General features: G+C 63.9%; 1 protein-coding gene across 1 annotated transcript in view; it reads left to right on the top strand.

The window, feature by feature from the left end:
• Positions 1–22755, top strand: part of BAHCC1 (BAH domain and coiled-coil containing 1) — a 54688-nt gene that overhangs the window by 8126 nt on the left and 23807 nt on the right. The window contains exons 2-3 of the mRNA XM_079903663.1: positions 11656–11831; positions 21861–21995. Of these exons, the coding sequence (XP_079759789.1) occupies positions 11656–11831; positions 21861–21995 (311 nt within the window). The remainder of the gene's footprint in view (positions 1–11655; positions 11832–21860; positions 21996–22755) is intronic.

Raw genomic sequence — 22755 nt, 5'->3', positions numbered from 1 at the left:
AATGTGCTTTCTGATCTGTCTCCAGTTCCCGCCACCTGCTCCATCCTTCAGCTCCTGGCCACCTGCCGGGGATGGAGCCTGCAGGTCCCCAGTGACCCTCGGTGGCAGACTGAGGGCCTGATGTGCAGAGCTTGGTGCTGGTGAGCTGCCCACCCCCGCTTCAGCCCCCTTCTTCACTGTGTCACTGGCTTCTGCTGAACTGGAGCTGGTCCTTTCCCAGCACCCGCCCCAGGCTTCTGCTTCGAATGAAGCTATCCCCACATCCAATTCCTCCAGGAGGTGCCGGTCAGCTTCCCTGCTCTGCCTCTACCTGCAGGTCAGCCCCAAGCCTGTCTGAGCCTTCAGCCCTGCTTCTCCTTCCCTTGGGGCCTCCCTTACCCAAGCCCCCTACACCGTAGGTCAGCTCCCACCTACCACCCTTGTCATATCACTGTCCCCGAAGGTTCCCAACACTCAGCACATGTGCCAAGCCACCCACAGGCTCTGGCCACCTGTACTCCCCTCTTTGCTGCCCCAGGTACCTCCTCTGCTCCCCTTCCCCTGTCCCTCCTGGAGTCTCCCCACCTGGGCAGCCCCTACAGCCACCAGTGCCCAGGCTCCACCCGCATGGTCCGTGACCTCCGGCCCTGACCGCCCTTGGCAGTCTGTCCCCCCAGGCCTTGCAGCACCCCCGCCCTTCTCCACGCGGGGCCATCTTCCCCGTGGGACCCCAGCGTCCTGAGTCTGGGTGTCTGTGCCCTCCATCCCTTGGTTCCCCCAGAGCTGGGCCTGGCCGTTGCTGGCCTCCCTCCCGTGCAGGATGGCTGGGGCCGAGACGGGGTGTGCGTGCCTGTCCACACTTGGGTAAGGCACACACGTGCCTGGGGACATGAAAAGAGCCCTGTTCGTTTTTTTTCTCCTGCAATTTTGACCCCACACTGGAAAATCGAGACGATAACCCTCTGGGAGAACCTCACGAGGAAGAGAAGGGCAGGAGACACCGGATTCTGAATTGGCCCTGGTCTCTTCACTAAAAACCAAGATGCCCGCCCGACACCCGACCACACATACATGGGGACGTTCACGTGGGCAGTATCTCCAGCCTGTGTGGCCACCTCCCAGGGGCCAGGTCAGCATCTCCTTACCTTCCAGAAGCATCTTCTTTCGTCCGCAGAGGCTCCCAGACTGTGTGCACTCCATTTAAAAGAGGTGTCAGAGCTAAAAAGATTGGCAGAGAGGACAATCCCCTCCTTCTTAGTGTCACACCCAGTGACGGGGTGAGGGGGTGGCAGTGAGAGGTCCACCGGGCAGTGCAGCCCAGCGTCATCCTTGTGGCATGCGGGCTGGCCTCTGGGCGCACGCGTGAGGTTGTGCAGTGGAGAGGGGGACCAGTGGAGATAGAACAAGGCTCAGGATGGGACTGTCCCTGCGGAGACACCGCTACCCCCTCCCCCTGCAGTAAGGGAGGGACCTGGTGGTGCAGGAGCTGGGCACCGGGTGGGACCACTTTCTGCCTGTCCCCTGACTGGCCCCTGCAGGTGACTCCCTAACCGTCAACATGTGTGGTGGGGCACCTACGATAGATTGGAGGACAGAAGCCAGCGGCTTCACCTGGGCCTTAGGGCCTGGTGGGCGAGGGGGGACAGACGCTGGGGGAGAGCTGCCCGCTCCCCTCCTCTCCCTTCTGTGGTGGCTGTGTGGGTGGCTGCATAGGCAGGGGCTGGGGGGGGTGGACAACCAACAAAAGGGAAATGAGGGCACAGGAGAGATGAGGGAGCAGGGCTGTGGCCCCTCGCCGTCTGCTCCATCTCCATCCCGGGCAGTCAGGCATGGCAGCGAGGGGCTGCAGGCACTGGAGCATTGTGTTGCCAGGTGGGGCCCGCTCGCCGCACCACTCTGCTTTCCAGCATTTACACACCAGGAGGCTTCGGAGCCGCTCCTGGTTTGGGCCCCAGTGCCCGGTCTGGGAGGGGTGCGTGGCTGCCCGGGGCTGGTGCCAGTTAGTGGCACACCCCTGCCTGCACATCTCGTGGCGGCTCTTCCCCACAAGCCCTGAGTCTCCAGATCCTGGTCGCTTCTCTCCCCCAGGCAGCGCTCACACGCCTGCACTTTGTACTCAGTGGGGCACAGGCCCTTGATGCCTCTTCCCATCACTCCCTATAGGGTCCTGGCGGCCGGCAGGTGGGGATTCAGGACCCAGTATTGGACATGGACGTGGGGAGGGCAGGACCGGGGCTCCCGCCCGCCTCCTGGCCTCAGCAGCACCGTGCAGAAGGGTGCCAGCAGGTCCCTCTGTGCCTGGCCTGTGTGCACAGCCTTTCTCACCCTACACAGGATGCCGGGGAAGGAGCCGGACCTGTGGCCCCCCAGGACTTGCCTGTTTGCCTGGTGAGGCAGCTGCCCTGTCCAGCTGGCCTCCCACAGGCCTGGCCAGCAGGTCACCTGAGGGCAGTTTGCCTGAAGCCAGTCCCCTTTTTGAGACATTTTGCATCCCTTTGGGTCTCCTAAAAATAAGCTTTCAATTTGTTTTAAATTAATATTAAAATTAAATCTAAATTAAATCGCAATGCATCTTTAGGCGAACTCTTAAAAAGCCCTTAACGAGTGTGAATACAGATAAAATCAAGAAAAGTTGGGAAGGTGCACACGAGCAGCGTCATCTTTCCACCTGTCAAACATCTGCTCCAAGACACAGGCCAGCGAGACGGCCCCAAGCAGCTGCGCAAGGTTGTGGGTCACCAAGAGGTCCGAGGGCCATTGTTGGAAGCCAGGGTGCCCGGGCAGCCCGCGACTTCCTGGGATTCCAGGGTGAGGGTGAGTGACCCTGCACGCTGCAGCCACTCAGTAACTGTTTGTGTAACGAGTGAGCTGGGTTAGAACTCCATTCTCTGGACGGGGCTCAGGGCCCAGTCTGTGGCTTGGGTGACAAGGACGTTTGTGCTGTCCGGTCTGGACAGCACTTTCTTCCGATGTTCCCACGCCAGCTGCCTGCCCTAGTGAGGTCAGCAAGTGCCCCGGGCTTACCTGGGCACTCCTCCTGGACTGCCTGGAGCCGATGGAGGTTCAGGGCGGCCCCACCAGGCCCTGGCTCCCGAGGGCCGCTGGACCAGGTGGCCGGAGGGCATGGTGCATCTTGAGGTCTCTAGACTGTGTGGGGGGCACCCTTTGGAGACCTCATTCCACCCGGGCAGCCCAGCCCAGAGCCCCCTCCCCTGGTCTGGCAGCAGAGCCTTTTCCACACACGACACTTGGTCGGAGCCCAGCATGTGAATCGGGCGAGGGGTCAGTCCTCAGGCTCAGGGCTGAGTCCCCTGCTGCCCCCTGGTCCTGAGGCAGGTGGGGTCCAGGTGGAGGCTCAGCAAGGCCACGTGCTTGCTCTGTGGTCACATCGGGAGCCACCCAGGAGCACAGGCTTCTGGGCTGGAGGTCCAAGGCTGGTTCTCTGCCTGAGCCCCCCGCCCCTGGCATGGGGTGGGGCTGGGGGAGCACAGGGCTGGGTGAGCTGCACGGGGCAGGGGTCTTCCCTCCGTTGGGAGCTCTTGCTGGGCCGCCCCGAGGCTGGTTCCCCGCTGGCTCCCCTGGGCTGGCTGGCACTCCATCCCCATTTGGGACCCCCAGACCAGTGGGGTGCACTTCACCCCAGAAACAGCTCTCCTTGCCCTGTTCACTTCAAGAGTTCCCAGAAACACCGGAGTTTTACGTCAGAGAATTGAGGTTTTCTCCCTACTTATACTCACCGTCTTTAGAAATTAAAATACTTTCTCTCCGTTCTTCGAAGGAAGTGGGGTGGTTTGTCAAAGCGGCGCTGTTAGAAGAAACTACAAGGATACAGAGCCCTGGGTGCGTCCTGCCCCCACCCCATCTCCCTTCTTATGGGGGTGTAGCGCTGCCCCCAGGAGCACACTGTGGGGGATCCCTGCTCCCCAGCGGGCTGCCCCCCAAATGCTCCTCCCACCAGGAGCCGTGGGCAGCCGCGGTGCCAGGCCTTTCCCTGCTTCTGGTCACAGACATTAGAGTCGGGTTGGGAGGGCAGGTCTGCTGAGAGCCTCAGAAGGCAGGGATGGGGTGCAGAGGGTGGCCTGTCAGAAATTCCAGAATGTGGGCTCCCTGGAAGGCTCTGCCGGGAGAAGCACAGGGTACCCCCCCATCTGCTGGGAATGAACTGGGAGTGTTGGGTGCCCTCTTCCCCTGCCTGCCCACAGCTGAGAAAGAGGCGTGTTCAGGCCAGCTCGAGGTGCTGGGTGCCTGGGTCCAGGGGATGGGATGCAGGAGAGCGGGGTGGGCCCCTCCGACCCTGTCCAGATGGGCTCTCCCTCTGAGGGGACCGGTGGGGCTAGGGCGTGAGTGTGCACCCTGCCGTCTACACTGGACTGCAACCACTAGGGCGTTTGTCTCCCTGCAGCTGGCTTAGTTCAGGATGGTGTGAAGGGAAGCCTTGCCTTGGCTGGAGACGCTCCTCCAGCTGGCGGGGTTTGGAGGGGGTGGCGCCGACCAGCCCTGGTCACCTCCCCGCGCCCCCCCGCCCCCCGCCTGTTTGCTGGCCTTCAGGGGCGTCCTGGAGGGGGAGTGCTGGTCATTCGCCAGGGAGGGTGTGAGAGGGAAGGGAGGCGGAGACCCCAGAAGGTGTGAAGAATAGGAGGGGGTGGGGGGCAGCCCTCTGAGTCACTCTCGGCCAGAGTCCGAGGCGGCCCTGGTGGGGAGTGTTGGCCACCCCGCGCTCCCCGCCTAGCCAAAAGGCTAAATTTACCCTTTTAATAAGAACCAGACTTATATCCGGTTTTCCTTTTCTTTTATTAGTTCTGGGCTGTTGGTGGTTGGGCCCGTCCCCTGTCATCGTTGCCTCTATATTTGTGGGCCTGGTGGCTCAGCAACCACAGAGTTTTCCTATTATGGCCTGTGAGACACGGCCTTTGGGCCAACCGGGTCTTCTAGAAGGTTCTCCTGGACCAGCAGAGAGGGGCTTCCCCTGTGACGCACTCATGTTTCTGGGCGGGCACCCCTCACCGGGGCTGCCCCTGCGTCCCACGGCCGGGCTAGCGGAGGCTCGCGTTCTGCCCCCACTGCTGCTGCCCCCACGCCCCTCCCCCACCAGCACCCCCTCTCCCACGGCTGCAGCTGTCTCTCTCTGCCTCCAGCCTCCTCCTTCTCTTCTGTCCTTCCTTCCTCCCCGTGCCTGTCTCGGCCTCCTCTTCTTGTCCCCCTGTCTTCTCGGGGCTGTGGATGGCAGCTGGGGTCATTGGGTGGCATCCTCAGGGATTCTGGGACTGTGGCAGCAGGGGGTGGCTTGAAGCAGGGCAGGCTCCGTGTCCGGTGAGACCAAGTGAGTGAGGGGGGTCAGACAGGCCGACATCTGGAGGCCACCGGTTTGTGGCTGGAGGGGACTGCCGCAGATCCCGATAATTTCTGTGTCCTGGAGAGCCTGCCTGGTGAGGCTGGGCCTGCCCGGAGCGGGTCCCAGATCGGAGGGGGCTTCTGAGCTGCTTCTCCACCACAGAGGAATCAGGCTGTCTGTGGGGAGATGGCCCCAGCCACGTGACCTGCCAACTGCCCCCAGAATCCACACAACCGCTGGACCCGCTTTCAGGTCCGGGTGGCTGGGGGCTGAGCAGCTGGGCTGGGGAGGGGGCCGACTCCCAGGCAGGAGGGGGTCGGGGGTCTTGGTGCTGCCGCTCGGTACAGGCTTGAGACTAGAGTTCCCCTTCCACCGTGAGTAAGCTGGATGTGCCCCCCGGGGTGGAGAAGGAGGGGGGTGTCCTGTTGTTTCTCGCCTGCCACCACAGGCATCAGGCAGAATTAAAGGCCAGGAGGCTTTTTCAGAGTCGGGCCCAGGAAGGAGACCGGTTTGGTGGCAGTGTGACCCTGGGAAGCAGCATCCCTCAGGGCCGGCCCAACCCGTGTGTGACTCCCTCACACAAGAACAAGTCACCACCTTGCGCACACTTGGAGCCAGGTGTGCACACCCACGTCGAGTGCACCCTCGGAGCCTCTGCCCCAGACCTGCATGCACATCTGTGCCTGTGTGCACGGCCATTGCCCACATGCACACTCAGCCATGCACACACACCCAGACACACCCTGAGTGCCCACACATAGTCCCATCGCTGCCTCTGTGCCCCTGTACACAGACACACACCCAGGCACACACATTATCTCATGCCTGGGCCACTGGTGGGTTCCAGCCCAGCAGGGAGTGTCCCTGGTGGCATCAGGAATTGAGCTTGCAAACTCGTGTACACCTAGAGTGGGTCTGGTGGCCGGTGGTGTGGTGCAGCCTCTGTGGCCCCTGCTGTGGCCACTTCGGGTTTCCTGTGGGGCAGTCCAAAGCGGCCCCTCCCACCAGGGCCTGGTATCCCCATCCCTGTCCCCCTCCCCCCATTCTGCTCCTGGGTGGTCAGACAGATGGACACCCACCTGCCTTCGAGCAGGCTGGACTGAAGCTTCTCCACCCCCGTCCACGCGGACACCCAGGGTGGACATCCTCCCTCCCCTTCCTTCTCCTGGAATGAGAGGAATGTGGGCCGGGTCCACACAGTGGGCTGTTATCCTTCCTGCCTCCTCTTCTCCAGTCCGCTCCCTCTGGAGCCTGGCCCAGCACTGGAGGGGCACTTTGGCCTCCTAGGCAGGCCGCCCCTGGTGTCCTGAGGGAGACCCAGGGATGGCCTCAGGGGAGCTGGGTGTCCCCACGCCCAGGCAGGCTCTGCAGGGGGCTGGAGGCCGTGGGGAGCCTGAGCAGGTGTGAGCAGGAGGGCGGGAGCTGTTTCGGGCGGAGGGTGCAGCCGCCAGACGCAGAGCTGGGGAGCCCGGTGCCAGCAGCCTGTCAGCTGGGCCTCCAGAAGCATCAGGAGAGCCTGGGAAGGGGCTTGCTTCTCCGCAGCGGCCGCCAGCCGTCGCAACGAGGCCCTTTTTGTTTTTTACAACCCGTTTCACCGTTTCCAGAAAAGGTAGCTCACTTAAGTCAAAACAAATGCTCGTTCTGCTGTAGCTCTGCGCTCCCGCTCGCTCTCCCCAGCTCTCCGAGGCCCTTCTCTGTCCCTCTGTCAGCCTGGCATGAAGGTGGAGGCTGGAGGGAGAGGGGGTGAGCAGGCGCGGTGCGCACCTGGCTGTCCAGGGCTCCGGACCTGGCCTCTGGTGTGCCAGCCCCTCGCGCTCTGGGGCTTTGCTGCCGGTCAGCCCCTCCCTGGACTGGAGGCTCCCCGGGGTAGCACGTGGGCTCCAGGAATGCCCTCAGCACCCCTCGGGCCCGCCCAGCATCTGTTGACCGTCTCGGCTGCAGCAGGTGGGCCTGGCACAGGTTGACAGAGGAAGGCCCCTCCCCTGGTTTTGCCTGGGCATGTGCGGTCACCTCTACCACGGCCAGCACATAGAGGCCCTGTGAGCAAAGGCTGGGCTTAGTGGTCAGGGCATTCCCGCCCAGCTCCGTCCAGCTGGGGCAGCTGGGAGGGAAGTAGCCACACAGCCAGGGTCCAGGTACGGCCTGTCTCCCGGTCCAGGTTGTCTGGGCCTTGGAGCGTGGGAAAGGTTGGGCCTCTGGGGGTGGGGCCTGGCCTGAGGAACTGGGCCATGGCAGTGGGTGGGGGGTGTCGACCAGCCCTCCTGGGCATTCTGGCTTCCGGAGTGGTTTTCTCAGCCAGCCCGGCACCCGGGCCAGGCCTCCGTGGTGTCCTAGGCAGAGCTGAGGCAGCGCTGGAGTTGGGGCTGGAGCCCTGTGTCTGGGGCCGCAAACCCTGGATTGGGCCAGCCGGGCAGTGGGGATGGCCAGCTGGGGGCTGGTGCGTAGTACAGAACGGCCTGCCTCACACAGCCTGACACCTCACACCGCATTCGGGTCCCTGTCCCAAGACGATGCTAACCTTGGCCAGATCGCTGTGATGAGAGCCTGCAGAGGATGCAGGGCACTGGCCACCGTGACCATGCTCACTGGAGGGGCCAGGGCAGCCTTGGAGTGGACAAGCCTCATCCAAACCCCAGCCCGGGCACTTGGGGCCGTGGGGCCAGCACTGATGATGCCCATTCCTTTGTCAGCCCCGTGGTGGGACCGCCACCTGGGATTGCGAAGACCTGAATTGATACCAGGTTCATAAAGCCCTTGCCGAGAGAAGGGCTAGTGCAGATGGTGCCAGGCTCGGAGCTCCCAGCCCGGGGGCTCTGAGCTGAAAGCCCCTTTGGCCCTCCCTGCTGCTTGGGGCTCCCACTGTCCCCTCCCAGGTTGCTAACCACAGCACTCCGTGGGCAAGGACCTTGCCAAGAGGAAAGAAGCCTCCAGCCCAGTTCCCAGCCAGACTTGGCCGTGCAGCTCCAGCCCTGGCCAGGGCCCAGGCCGCCTCTGCTCAGGCTCTGTCTGGGCCTGGCTACTGGTCGGCGGGCGGGGGCTGGGGAGGTGGCAGCCAGGTCTGCCCACGCCTCTGCTGGCTGGGCACGGTGCCATGGCCAAACTCCTTGGAGGTGGAAGTGACACAGGAGCCCGCACGCTCTGTCTGAGGGTCAGGGGCCAGCTGGGGGGGATGGGGGGACTCTGGGTACCAGCAGTCCCCTCCCCCACACCCACCATGGCAGTGCCCGCCCAGCAAAGCCTGTAGGACTTTGTCTGCTTCCAAACTTCTAGCCCAGGATGGCGGGGGAGAAACGGACCGCTTCCGAGCAAGGCTCATGGAGCCCCATCGTGCGGGCCCAGGCTGGGGGCCCCATCAGGGAGCTGTCTTTGCACCTGCCCAGCGTGCATCCCCCAGGGCTGGCCTGCTGGTCAGAGAGTATGAGAGCCCTTGGCAGGACCTGCTGCCATGGGCTGGGGTTTTCAGAGGAGAGGCCACCTGGGTACCTGCACAGGTCTCCCACCAGGGCGAGTGGGTGAGTGCCCAGAAGGTGGTCCCTGGGACACGTGTGTGGCTCTGCCCCAGGGCAGTGGGGTCTCCCGTGACCTCTGTTTCCTTCCTTGCTGTGTCTATCATTGGAACGTCTTACAGTGAAGATATAAAGACATAATATTCATGTGACAAGCCTCTTCCGTTTTCAACATGAAAGGAAAAAGGAAGGAAAAGACACCCCAGATAAATGGCCCAGACTGAGGCAGGACACAGGGGGCTGCAAGCTGCCCACGAGGCTGGGAGAGGTGGAGCGGCAGGGGCAGCCCAGAAGGCTCGGAGCAAAGGGGGGCCCTGGAGAGCCCAGAACCGAGGCCAGAGTGCAGGGCTGGAGCGCTGTCCCATTTGCTCACTTACCACACTCTGGGACAGAGATTCCTTCATTATGGACTCAGGAAGGGCCCCAAGAGGGTGCCCCAAGTTGGGAGACTGGCTGGCATGGGGCAAGGTAGGCACACAGCAGGAAACTCTGCCTGTTACTGGTTTGTCCCCTGCCCCGTGGAGCCGGGACTGGGGCCGGCTGAGCTGCAGCACCCCCCACAAATCTCCCATGCAGTGGGACCCCCTTCTGGGATGGTGTCAAAACAGGCACCCTTGAGAGTCCCCATCCAGGGCCAGGATCGGTCTCCCGGGGGAGGAGGGCATGAAGTCCCATGCCTCCCCCACCCCCACCCCAATTCCAGCTTAGGGGACCAGTCAGGTCAGACACCCCTCTGGGCCTCAGGCCTGCTTCCTACCTGCCCCTGCCCCAGGTGGGTGGTCCTTGGGGGTGTGGGTGGTGGGTCTGCAGAGGTGGCCTGCTGCCCGTGCAGGGCCCCCAGGCGTGGGAGACCCTGTGAGGGGGCCGCCTCTGAGCCTCGGTTTTCCTGGATCCTCAAACCGGAAGGGCCCTATGGGACGCCAGGCCGCTTCTTCCACCCAGCCTGGGGCCTGCCCACTGCCCCCACCCACCGTGGTGTGGGAGAACTCAAGGTTCTCAGGCCAAGCTCCTGGAGAAATCCTTTATCCAGACCGACTCCTGGACTCAGTTGCTTCCCACTGTCCCCGGGAAGGGCAGGGCGGAGGGACTTCCCTGGGAGGGTGCGGGGGTGGGAAGGCCTGGGGGACATGGGGTGGGCCCGGGCGAGGCAGGAAGAGGCCTCAGTCATCCCACAGGCATGGCCCTCCGCCTCCAGGATCCCTGGAGCACAGCAGGGGCCGCCCTCCATCTCCTGCAGGCTCTACCCGCCAGCCTGGGAGTCCAGCACTTCCCTTCCCAGCCCAGAGTCCCCTTCCCTGGCTGGACATGCCTGTGGTCTGGCTGGGGCCCATGGAAGTCCCAGCCTTGCGGTCTGGGAAGTCCCTGGCTCCTGGGCACCTTCGCCCCCTGCCCCTGGGTCCTCGCACGGTCTCCCTTTGGCCTGATACCCACCACAGAGGTCAGTTCACACCTTGGTGCCCGGCAGTTCTCACAGACTCTTCCTCTGAGGCCCGTGGCCAGGAGAGGCCTCTCTCGTCCACATGTCCCATTCCCGCACGGGAGTGGAGGGAAGGGGAGGGGAGCTGCCAGGGTCCCGGCGGGGCAGCCCCTCCCTCTCCCCCGCTTCAGGGCCGTGCTGCCTCTCTGCTGAGTCACCCGGTGTCTGGGAAGCTCCCAGGGCCAAGCCAGGCTGGATGAGGCATCACAAATTCACAAATTCCCCCTGCCTCCCGGGCAGGGAAACAGCTGCCCTGACTCACCTTGGGCCGGGCCTGCAGCCTTCTGGGGCCCCCAAAACCCTTGCAAACCCCGCCAGGCCCCTACACTCAGCCTAATGGGATGGTGGGCCCCCAGGTTCCAGTTCCCTGTCCCCTGGGATGGTCCCAAGCTAGGCTCTCTGCCCATGGAGTAGAGGAGACAAGGTGCCGGGGGCCCTGCCGGGGTGGGGGCTGAGCAGTGCAGCCCAGACCACCCACCAGGCACCGGGTGCTGCTCTGCGCGGAGTACTCTGTGTACATCCTTCCTATGCGATCCACTGGTCGCCACGGTAACCTGAGGAGGCTTGATCATCCTGGCCTTGGCCACTGGGCTTGGGCAGATAGGGTATACAGTGTCGGAGGGTGCAGGTGGGCAGGCTACGGAGGCTGGCTGCCAGGGGAAACTCCAGGAGTGTCCTGGACCATAAGTGACTGCCTGCATCCCGCTGCCGCCAGTCAGGGCCTGACCCTGAGAAACCCTGGGGGCGTTAAAGCAGATGCCGACACCTCCATCCTCGGGCTCCTCTTGCATGTCTCTCTTCCTCTGTCTTGGCTCCTTTTCTTGGTCACCTGGGAGAGGGCACCCCAGTCTGATGAGGTGGTTAACTGGACCTGGGGAGAAGGTTGAAGATGCTGCCTGGGGGAAAGGCCGGCCCTCCCAGTGCCACCCAGGGGGTGGGCAGAGACTGCCGTGCACCTGCTGCTCCTGGACCTATCCAGGAGATATCTACTCTAGCAGGTCTGCCGGCAGCTAAGAGGCCTTGGCCTGCGAGAGTCAGAGTCAGAGCCTCCGAGTCGAAGGCCCGCCCACAGGGCCACCTGTTTCCTACAGGCCCTGGGGCCCACAGTACGTGGCACCTGGCTGATGGGGGTGGGGGTGAAGGTGGGTCATTCGGCAAAAGTGCCATTCTTGGGGGTTTTGCAGTAACGAGAGGGTGTCAGGGCCTCAGGGGCCTGAGCGGGCAGCTTCTCCCACCTTGGCTTCTTGGCTGTTTGAAGACAGAAGCCCAGGGAGCTTGGGACCTGATAGTCAGCCCTGGAGAAGGGCTCCTTAGCGCTGTCCCTGCCCAGACTCACTCTTGCCCCCTGTGTCCACAGCCAGCAGCCGCCTGATGGGGAACTCTCCGGCCTCCTCTTTCATGGGCAGTTTCCTCACCAGCAGTCTGGGCTCAGCGGCCTCCGCGCATCCCAGTGGCCCCAACCCCTCCCCCTCGGATCAGGCCTACCGTGGCTCCCACCCCACCACCTCCCAGATCTGGTTCTCCCACTCCCACGAAGGTAAGTCGGGGCCGGGGCTCCCAGCCGCACCGCGCGGCTGGAGCCACTGACTGTGGTGCCCAGGGCCAGTGGTGAGGCAAAGGGCTCCCCCGCTGTGGCTGGCAAGAGCCAGCTGGCAGACCATGCCAAGCACTCTGGCGAGGGGCTGCCTCCCTGTTGAGGAAGCCCCCACGGGGGAGGTGGTAGTTGGTTGGAAACAGGGGGCCAGTCTCGCCAGTCAGTGATCCTGGCCAGATGTGCACCAGAGATGGTCAGAGAGGGAAGAAGGGGGTGGGGCCAGGAAGGCTCTGGGGAGCCGAGGAAATGTGGAACACAGCTGGGCTGGCCGGGCAGGGCTGCGCCCACCTCCTAGACTCGGGGAGGCATGGGCTCCAGATGTGTCAGCTGGGAGGGAGGGGTGGGGAGGAGAGAGCTGTCAGCAGACTCCAGCTGCCACCCTGGGGGCCTGGCCGAGAACAGAGCCCCTCCCGGCCCCTTCCTCCCCATCGCTTGCAGCCTCACACACACAGTAGGTGCCTCATGTGTCTCAGGCCTCGTAGCTGGAGAAGGGCCCCTGCAGACCCTTCTAGGACCCTGGGGCTCCCCTTGGCTTGCCCACGGAGGGACAGAGCTCCGCACCGCCCAGCTCCCCACTGTCCGCTCAGCCCCTGGGCACTGTGACGTGGGCAGAGGCCCTGGGCCCCAGTGTCCCCCACCCGAGCTTCCTGGTATTGGCTTGGCCACCACAGCGTGGGAAGGGTTAAACCCGACAGCGGCTGGCACACGGAGAGGTAATTGCAGTTGGCAGCGGGCACAGAGGGCTCTCCGCTCCTGGCACCGGCACCGCCGTAACTCAATGACTGCTGAGCAGCGGGCGTTGTGTTTGCAGAGCACGTGGACCCACACACCGCGCCCGCTGCCACCCGCGTTCCAGGCGGGGAGATTAGCGCCCAGTCCTGCTGGAGAGCGAGAGAAACTTCTCTTTGTGCAATAAGAAAGGGGCTGTTTTCCAAACAGGACAGGTGACGAGTGAGGGACAGTTGTTAAAATAATCTGGGCTTTAAGCGCCGTGTGGAGCGCACATGTTGGGCAGGCGATAAGGAGCAGTTCTCCTCCCCGGTGGAGGGGAGGCCGGGCTGGCCCTGAGGACCCAGGTGGGCAGAGCAGGCTCCCTGGCCGAGACACCTCTGCTGCCTGCTTCCCACCCCTGCCTCTTAGCAGCCTCCCCGGGGGAGACCTGGTGCAACAGTGCCAGGCCCTGGTTCGGGGCTTCCTGGGCCGGCCATGGGTGGACCCCACAGGCTCGTGGCACCCCTCGCTCCCCTGCTCTTTCCAGCCCTTCCGCCTTCTGTGGCTGTCAGGCCCACTCCTGGCCCTGGTGGGAGCATCTGGCTCCCAGGACGTCTGTGGGAGGGAGGAGAGGGCCGATTGCTGTGGCGAGGGCAGGGGATACCCACGGCAGCCATGTGGGACCACCTCGACCGAACTAACGGCCGCTGCCCTGCCCTGGCCCAGCCACAGGTGTGTGGGCACAGCCAGGCTGGCTGCAACGGTGGCCCCGGTCAGGGTCAGGACGGCAGAGCTCTGCGTCAGGAGACATATATCCCCCGCCGCTCCGGCCCACCCTTGGGGACCTTGCCGGCAAGGAGGGCAGTTTGTGGGCAGTGCCACCTGCCCTGGGGCCCGGGGAGAAGGTGCCCCTGTCTTGCCCCTCTGGGGACTGCTGGGGAGAGGCGGGTGGGAGGCAGCCTGCAGATAGCACCCTCAACGGCCTCCAGACACTCACTTCCCCCGGCCAACGGCTGCCTCGGCGGAGCTGCTTGTGGGACACCCCGCCGCCCACAGCCACAGCCTCAGAGCCACCTGGCAGTGACAGTTGTCACCACCCAGTGGGATGGGACCAGCGTGGGGGTAGCACCCTGGCTGTGCCGGTCCCCTACCCACCCTGCCCATCCTGCATGTTGGGGAGGCAGCTACTTCGAGGCAAGGGCAGTTTGAGCAGCCCTGAAACAGCCCCGGGTCCTCCTCAGGCTGGACGTGCCCATGGTCTCACGGGGGAGGGCACGCGTGTGGGGCACTGGGCTCAGTGGGCAAACACTGGTGGATGCAGGACAAGGGGAAGCAGATGGGGCCTCCGAGCCTCCCACCTCAACACAGCCTCTGGAACACGGGGTGGGTGGGGAGCAGGGCCCATCCGGGGCTAAAGATGAGTGTGGGAGAGCAGCAGCCCCTAGGGAGAGCACCCCAACCTGCCGGGTCCCACCTGAGGTAGCTAGTGCATCTGTCCTGGGGACCACACCACCTCCCAGGCCTGTGCCTCGGTCTCCCCCTCACACTCCCCCCTTCTCTGCCTCCGGGTAGGCTGCCCAGCCTGGGATCCCCTTCCTACGGGGTTCCCCTGCCCTCCGCCCTCTGCAGCCTCGCTCCGACAGGCCACGTGGTGTGGCTGCCTCGCTGTGAGCTCCCGGCGTAGAGGCCGGCGGGCGGGGCCGAGTGGCAGTGCTTGCTGGCGGGCTGCCCTGGCAGCTTGCCGGGCTGCTAGTTTGACTGGGTGCCAGCTGGCTCCCTGCGTGCCGGGGCCTGTTTCTCTGCCGTGTGTGTTCAGGGGAAAGGGGGGAGAGGTGGGCGGGGGGCACGCGACATGGCTGGAGAGCGGGGGCCGGCAGGCACGGTGGGCTGCCTGGGCGGGCTGCTCAGAGGTCTGACCTCACCCTCATCCTTTCACCACCCCCGGGATGGGTGGGAAGACAGGTGCCTGGCAAAGCCTGCTTGCCGCCCCCTCCCCAGCCTGGGGCTGGTCAGGGCTAGGCCCTTGAAGGGGTTCTTAGCTTAAGGGCAAGGAGGCCAGGATGGGCTCGGGGATTGTCAGCGTGGGCCAGGAGGGGTATGGGCCCAGGCGCCTTTCCACTCCAGGCAGGGCCCCCCAGCTCTCCGTGGGTGGACCCAGTCCACCATCTGTGGGACAACTGCTAGAGCAGGGGCCAGAGCTTCCTGGTTCCCTGGTGGAGCAGCTGGGGTGCAGGAGAAGCACCCCGGAGCTGGAGGAGCCGCCCAGGAACATCTGGCCTGGGGCAGAGCTCGTCTGTGCAGCCCTCGGGCCTCCTGGCCCCCCAGGTTCACCCAAGTGAGGGGTCCTGCCAGAGACTAGACTTTCCCTTCTGGGGCCTGGGGTGGGGTGGGCGGCGGAACTGGCCCAAGGCAGGGGTGAACCAGTGTCCAGCCAGCCTGTCCTGGGTGGGTCCTAGCGGGGGTGGGGTGCAGCACAGCTGGTCCTATTGTCAGCAAGCCTGGCCCCCTCCCTCCCTACCCCACCCCCGGCGGCCTGGTGGGACCACCCGCAGGGCCATGAAAGGGGATTCTGTTCCTGGGGGTTCAGCTGGGGAGGGGTGGGGGCCGGAGCTGCTGTGCTCCCACAGCCTGGGCTGCTTATGGTCTCTTGTGCCACCTGGAGGGGGAGCCTCGAGAGGCAGCAGGCACCTGTGCCAGCGCTGCCCGTTAGCCTGCCCGACCTGTTGGCAGAGCCGCACCCACCCCGGCAGCCACTTCTCCATCCAAGGCTGGGCTGACCTCCCGTGGGGGCAGGGGCTGCACCAAAGGGCCACTGGGCACCCCCTGCCGTTCCCGGCGCCCCAGCTTCCCTGAGCCCTGTCAGCTGTCCCTCTGTCCCCCTCTGTCCCCTCTGAGGCTTCAGGGCTCACCAGGGCTTCTGGGAGCATGTCTGTGTGAGGGACAAAGGTCCCAGCCAGTGTCACCATCTGTGTGTGGTGACACCGTCTAGACGAGCCCTCCACCAGCCCTTCTCTGAGGCAGGTCCCTGCCCTGGACCTGGTCCTTTTCCCCCAGACCCTGGCAGCTCCAACCCCTTCTCCTGGCCTCAGTTTTCTTGGTGGCCAAAATGGCCTCTGAATCGGCCCCCACAGGACCGCTGACGATCCCTGCCCCCCGCCCAGTGAAGATGCCCCCACGTCTCAGCGGCACCCCTCACTCTGCCCACCTGGCCCTGCCCATGCTGGAGGCGAGGAGCTGGGTCAGTGGGAGCAGCTGGCTCCTCTGAGATCTTGGACAGCATGGGGGAAGGGCCCGAGCTACCCAGATCCAGATGTGGGGATCAGGGCTGCCCTGCCAGACAGGCCCTCTCCCGCCAGCTTCATCTTAGTCAGAAGGAGGCCTGTCCCGTCTGGACCTCTGACCCCCTCCAGAGCCTTCTTGGGCCAGCCCTCCCTGTGACCTTGGCCCCTCACTTGGCCTTGCGTCAGCCCGCCTCCTCATCAGGGTCTCAGCCTCTGGGGACCCCTCTGTCCTTGCAGGTCCCCTGTAGCAACTGTCCACTGCTGGGCCGGGGGCCGTGGTGCCTTCCTGCGCTGACATTGCAGCAGGGGTGTGTGTGGGCAGCCCTGGGCCTGACAGGGCTGGGGAGAGGCCTGGTGTCACATCCGGGTGTGGGGCTGGCTTGCATTGTTCCTGTGGCCCCACGCCCCGTGTCTTAGACACCCCGGGGTGGTGGCGGGGGGAGACGAGGCTTGGAGTGTGCAAGAAGGCAGCGTGCGGAGCCGGGTGCAGGAGGCCTGGGCAGGGGCGGTGCAAGGGTTCCCTCCAGCTGAGCTCCCTGGCAGTCAGAGCTGCCGGATGGGGTGTTCGTGAGGGTTTGGGAGGTCGTGCCAGCTTGTTCCCAGCTCCAAGCTCTGAGATTCTGTTATCTTCTCCATCTTTAGTCCTGCAGCGAGCCCTGGGACCCAACCCTCCCCAGCCCGCAGGCCTTGCTCCCTTGCAGGGACTGTTGCCGAGCCCTGCATCTCTGCTCTGTGCGGCCTGAGCCCAGCTCCTCCCTGCGCAGCACGTGCCAGGAGCCCAGGACTGTCCACAACCGCCTGGCTCCTGGGCTAGCTGCCCGCTGCTTTTGTTCCAGAGGTGCCCGCGGCAGCCTGGCACCTTCCCCCGGCTCTGAGCCACTCCTCCCGGCCTGGGAACAGACCGAGGCTGCCAGGCCCAAACCTGGGGTGACTGGGGGTCAGTGTGCGTGCGTGGTGGGCCAACTCTGATGGGATGGAGTGGAACAGGAATCATCCTGTGCCGCCCTCGGGCCCCCACCCCAGCCCCCAACTGTGAGAGGCTGAGGCCTGGCCACTCCCTGAGGGGCCCAGCTTCCAAAGCCACCTTCAGCCCCAGAAGGGGTCTCGCTAGGCTCCTCCCAGCAAAGCCCAGGGTGGTTGGTCCTGGGAGCTGCACTTTGATGCACGGCCTGGACACCCATGGGTTCTGACCACTGTAAACCTGAGAGGGCTTATGGACAGAAGCCGGAGTGTTTGGCAAGGAAGAGGGAGGACATGGGGAGGGGGCTGTTGCAAGGTTACCCACTTCAGATACTAGAGCAGGGGTGGTGGCAAGCGTCCTCCCAACTTGTTGCCAATGCCCCTCCTGTACCCAGGGCAGACATTATTAGTCAATCGCAGCACTTTCTAAACTGCATGTGGATGCAGCCTCAGAATCCTTCTTAATCCAGCATTCTGGGTGGTCACTATCGTTTAGTAGTCTTACGCACCACAGTCGAAACCCATTGGCACCCTGAGTGAAAGGGGTGTCACATGGGAGAGAGCCAGCACCCAGTTAGTGTTGGGCATTGGGTTGGGACCCCTAGCCTGGCACGTGTGGCAGAATTCAAAATGACAGGAGTGTGCAGGACCCCAGGAGCAAGGGTGGTTTGCCTAGGTGTCTGCAGGGATTGCTGTGGGTCGAGAAAGGATGGGATCTCTCAGGGCTGGCAGGACATGGGTGCAGGGATGGCGTGGTCTGGTGGGGCTCTATCCAGAGGGACTTTAGCCTCTGCTGAGCCCTGGAGGGTGGCCCCGACCCAGAGGAGATGGGTAGTTGAGATGGTCCGATCCAGGTTTCCCAGAGCCTGCCCAGAATGGCTGGCTATGTAAAAGGATGGTTCCTGGTCCCAGGGGTTGGGGGCTCAGCCAGTCATGTTGTGGGCAGCTGCCCTTGGGACCTGATGCCAGAACCCTGCTGGCAGCCCCTGGCCTTAACTCAGGGCTCAGTGGTGGGGAGAACTTTCTAGCAACTTGAGCCTCCAGAGAGGTGGCAATGCCTTTGTCAAGGTAGCATGGGGGGCAGGGGGCATCCGTTGCAGAAGGCCTTGCCCTCGTGGGTGTGCGTACAGGGAGCTGGGGCAGGACCCTGGTAGCATGGGGGTGATCAGAGCCCTGTGCGTCAGGCCCCTGGAAGAGTTTGCTAAGCCTTCAGTGTCTGCACTGAGCTCTGTGGGCCTGGGGGTGGGGATCTCGAGGGACCCTGTGGTGGGAGGACCCCTGACCCCCACCCCGCTCCGGGGATTCTGGTCCTCTGTTGGCTGGCCATGCACCCCTCCCCCAGGACCTGGCCAGGAGCACTCCCACCATAGGGGATGCTGGGGGCGGGGTGCCGGGGCGTCCCAGCGGCCCAAGGACCTGGTCTGTGCTGCCCCTGCCCCGTTCAAGACTGCTTCCACTTCACTGCACCTCATTAGGTGCTGATGGCGTCAACCTTTTGTCCTCCGTTGCCACTTATGTCACAGGATTGGGTTGCCTCCTGGCGACTCAGAGCGTGGGGCCAGGATGGGGGGCATCCTCAGTGAGGTGTTCCCTGAGGCCCAGGGCCTCTCCCCGGAGCTCACCAGGGGCCTCCAGGGCTCCGAGGGCAGCAGGGCCCAGGGATACAGCGTGGGCTCGCGTGTCAGTTGGGGTGATCACAGTAGCCCGACCTCAAGGGGTGTGAGGGCCTGGGAATGACGGGGTTCTGGACCACACCACCCCTGAAAGAGTACTGGGTAGAGGAACTCTGACACCCGTCCGCTGCTCCCTGAGCCCCCTCGAGAGCCCTGCACTACCACCACGTTCTCCTCTGCAGAAGCCCCTTCTCCCAGGCTGGACGCAGCGGCCCTGGCTTCTGGTTTCAGAACAGCTGCTCTGATTCATGAAAATCATTTTTTATTTTCTTCTTCAGTTCAGAGAGTACAGTCTTGTTGGGAAAAGAAAGGGTCCTTTCTGTGGCTGGGCTGGAAGGACTTCTCCCCTTCCTCCCTCGCTGCCCCCCACCCCAGATACCCACCCGTCCGGGCCTCTTTCCTCACACTCGCCCCGGCCACCCCACTCAGCCCTGGCCCATACCCCCTCTGCTTCTTCTTCCGTCTCCCCCAGCTGCTCCCTCCTTCCTCCCTGAACCTTAATTCCCCTTCTGGGGTCCCAGAGGGTGGGGCTTCAGGCAGGCTGGAGATGGGGGAAGGGCCCCTGGTAGATTTCTGTCCCCTCATCCCTGGCCACCATCTCAGGGTCAGAAGTGGAAGGACGTGCATGGCCATCGCCCTCCCACTGCCCCCAAAGGGTGCGGCAGGAAGGAGCCCACCACTTGGCCAGCTGAATGCCTGCTCCCCGGAGGGCGGGTGGGCGGGAGGCCCAGACCTCCCGAGGGGTCATGGGGGTCTGTGCCTGGGAAACGGCGTCTGGGAAGGAGGAATTTACAGACTTCTGTTTACCAAAACGAGGCCCCGTAAAACATTTAACAGCAGCCAATTAAAGGAGGACAGCTGTGGTGGTTTAACCGCTCCCCATACTACACACACAGGCCTCTGCCCCCCTGCCCCGGCCCGCCCCACCCCCGTCCGGCTCTCTGCTTTTGTCAAGTCTTCCAGGAGCTGCGTTTAATCTAGGGAACATCTGCTCCAGATGTGTCTCTGCACACAAACCAGGCCAGTTGGCCACGCTCTCCGAACTCAGCCGTGCCCTCGCAGGAGGGGGCTGCAGGGGGACAGGCCTGGGGGGCGGTGGGCACCTTCCCTGCGTCCTCAGATGGGCCTGGGATGTGAACCCCCAGTGGGGAGACGTCTTGGGACTTCTCAGAGCTTTCACAACGTGCACGCTGGTGGAGAGCCTCCGAATGGGGCTGGCACGGGCCGTGTTCTGCGTGGAGCACCCCTTGGGGATAGCGTTCCAGAGCTTGACCTCAGATCCCCTGGGCTAGAGAACGTGACACTGCGTCATTAGGGCTGAACGGTGGCTACTGCCGAGGGGGCTGCCAGGAGCAGGGTGCAGGGTGCGCCATTTGGACTGGGGGCCTTGATCCTGGGGCATCCCAGAGTGTCCCTGTTGGATGCCTGCCCATTTCCCATTCTGAGTGGTACTCCTGGGGCTCCTTGTCCATCCCTCCCTCTGAGCTGGGTTCCACAGCCCCACCCACGCTGGCATAGCTCCCCCTCAGCCTCAGACCTGCCAAGGGGCCTCTGGGCCCCCCACGCTCACGGTGAGCTCCAGGGCTGCCCCCCATGCCCCCACAGATGCCCCCAGCGCTGAGACAGAGCCGGCCTTCACTCTCCATCTCAACAGCTGCAGCAACATGGCAGGCCGGCCTCCAGGCCTCTGAGGGCCTGGGGGCCTGGAGGTCTGTGCTATGGCTCTGAGCCTCCCCTTCTGGAAAGGTGTTTGTCTCGTGTATTCTGTGGAGTGGAGCGGAGCGTGCGGCCATGAGTTGCCACAAGGAGTTCCACTGAAACGGCAAAGGGCTTCTGTCCTAAAAGGAGTTTGGAAAACAGTTAATGAGCAGGTTCACACGGAACTCCCTGACTCAGACTCGTCCGTGACTTCAACACGACGCACTAAGTGGGGTGCTGGCACCCCTGCTCCCCAGGCATGGGGCTCGCAGCTCCCTTGTTTCAAGGCACAGTCATGACCTTGTTCAAACACTTGCCCTGCGACCCGCGCCTTCCCCTCGGGGACTGCTGCCTCAGGGCCCTGCTCCAGCCCCTCCCTCTCCCTGTCCCTGAGGCCACTGCGCCCTGGGGAGACCCGGTGACTCCTACTCCCTCGTCAAAGCCCAGGAGCCCCAGAAGTCAGGTGGGAAGCCGCTCCCAGCAGCCGGTCACTCTTGGGACAATCATGGGGTCCCCAAGACAAACTCATTTTCCATGGGGAAAATGTTCAGAGCATTAGCTCAAAGCATGCGTTGTGGAGTAAGACAGCGTCCTGCCCACCCCAGCCCAGCCAACTCGGCCATCCCAGCTGCAGGCCCTCCACCCACCCCTGCCCCCTCACTGCTGGGCCTGGTGGGGAAGGACCAGCTGTGAGGAGCCGCATTCCAAGTGGCTGGTAGCTCCGGGCGTCCAGCAGACGCACCTCCCCTGGATGTGCCTGGCCAGGACACCAGTGCCCAGACGGGCCTCCCCGGCCAAGTGTTAGTTCTGTCTGTCTTCATCCCTTCTGGGGGGCAGGGTGTGTGTCCCAGGTGGCCAGAGCGAGGTCCAGGGTGTGGCTGGTGTTCCTGTGCTGGGCAGGGCCAGGCCAGGAGGACAAGTCCCGGCCCCTCAGAGGGACAGAGAGGGGCCTGCTTGACCTGACTGGGAAGCTCCAGGGAGGGTCTCAGGCTGGGGACCAATGCAGGGAACTCTCCTGGGGGCGATGCTGCCACGGCTGGGCACCAGCTCCTTTTGCAGATCTCACAGCACAGAGGAGGCCCGGCTGGTGGAGAGCCCCATACCTGCGGCCTCCAGCAAGGCAGAAGCCTGTCACACCCAACTAAGTCAGCCCCGGGGTGTGGGTCACTGACCCCAGAGCCGCTTGCTCACCTGGAGGCTATGGGTGGTGCAGGCCCAGGTCGTGTCCAGCCCTGCCCCTCCTGGCCAGACGCTCAGCCAGGGCTGCAAGGGCCTCTGTCCACTGTGTGTGACCACCGCGTCTCCCTCCTCCCAGGACGCTCTTCAGAGCCCCTTTTGTTGCCCTGCCTCAAAGCTCCCGCACTGCTAAGTGCTGCTGGGTGAGAAATCAAAGGCTCCCTCCTCCATCCTCCACTCTCTCCCCAGCCCATCAGCAATTCAATTTGTGCCACACCGGAGGGATGGTATTAGTCGAGTCAGAGTTAATATGATGTATTGATGGGTTGATTTCCCACCGGCGGGCTGCACGCACCAGGCTCCACGGGGCATCGCTCCCGGGCCACCCGCCAGCTTCTCGCCTCCCTGGGGTCAGGGCGGGTGCGAGCCTGGGGCCTGGAGGTGCCTCTACAGCTGTCTCCTTGCTTCTCTAGCTCCAGGGTACCCCAGATTTTCAGGGAGTCTGGCATCTACTTTCCTACCCATGAGCCACTTGGATCACCATGGAAACAGCAATGTTCTCTATGGGCAACATCGTTTCTATGGAACCCAAAAAGGCAAGTGCTGGTGTGGGGCCGTGAGGGATTGCGTGGGGCCTGGGGCACAGGTCATCCTGGAGGGGTGGAGGGCAGGGCTGGGGGCTTCTGGGGTGCCAGGTAAACGTGGCCAGCCTGGGTGAACCCTCACCTCCAGGTCTCAGGCCACGGCAGGGATAGGGGCTGGAGGAGGGTGGGCCTGCTTCTCAGGCCACTGGAGACTTTGAACTGCAGGGCCCAGGACCACAGCCAAGCAGCAGGTTACCTGCCGGGGTCAGGCGAGCTCGCTGAAAACACAGCCGAGCTCCCTGAGCTCTCGTGGCTCAGATGGAAGCATCGCAAACAACCGTGGCCCTGAGGGGTGGCACCCAGGTCCCTCAGCACCTGGCCTTTTGCTGTAGCACCCCCTGCCCCGCCCCAACAGGGGTCCCAGGGACATCGGGTGGGAGTAGGGAAGGCCCCCCAGAAGCCTGTACTTAGTGCCTCACCAAGCTAGGCAACACGAGGCCCAGGACCCACCCCACACCTGGGCCTGAGGTCAAGACAGGGCAGGGGACGGGTGGCGGGGGGGGGCGGGCGGCAGCAGGGAAGGGGGGCAATAGCGTGCCCCCAGCAGACAGAGGAACATCTACCCTGTTGGCAGGAGGTGTCGCTGGAGAGGGGATGCTGAGGTTGAGGCTTTGCTGATGAGAAGGCGGGGTTGGTGGAGCCATGGGGAGGGCATTCCGTGAAGAGGGCATATGCTCACGCCATGCACACACACACTCACACGTCTGCGTGCAAAGGAGGGCAT

Source organism: Stenella coeruleoalba (assembly GCF_951394435.1).
Source record: "Stenella coeruleoalba genome assembly, chromosome: 19".
NCBI classification, from domain to species: domain Eukaryota; kingdom Metazoa; phylum Chordata; class Mammalia; order Artiodactyla; family Delphinidae; genus Stenella; species Stenella coeruleoalba.
Note: the sequence above shows the minus strand (reverse complement) of the source record. Positions and strands in the feature narration are given on the sequence as shown.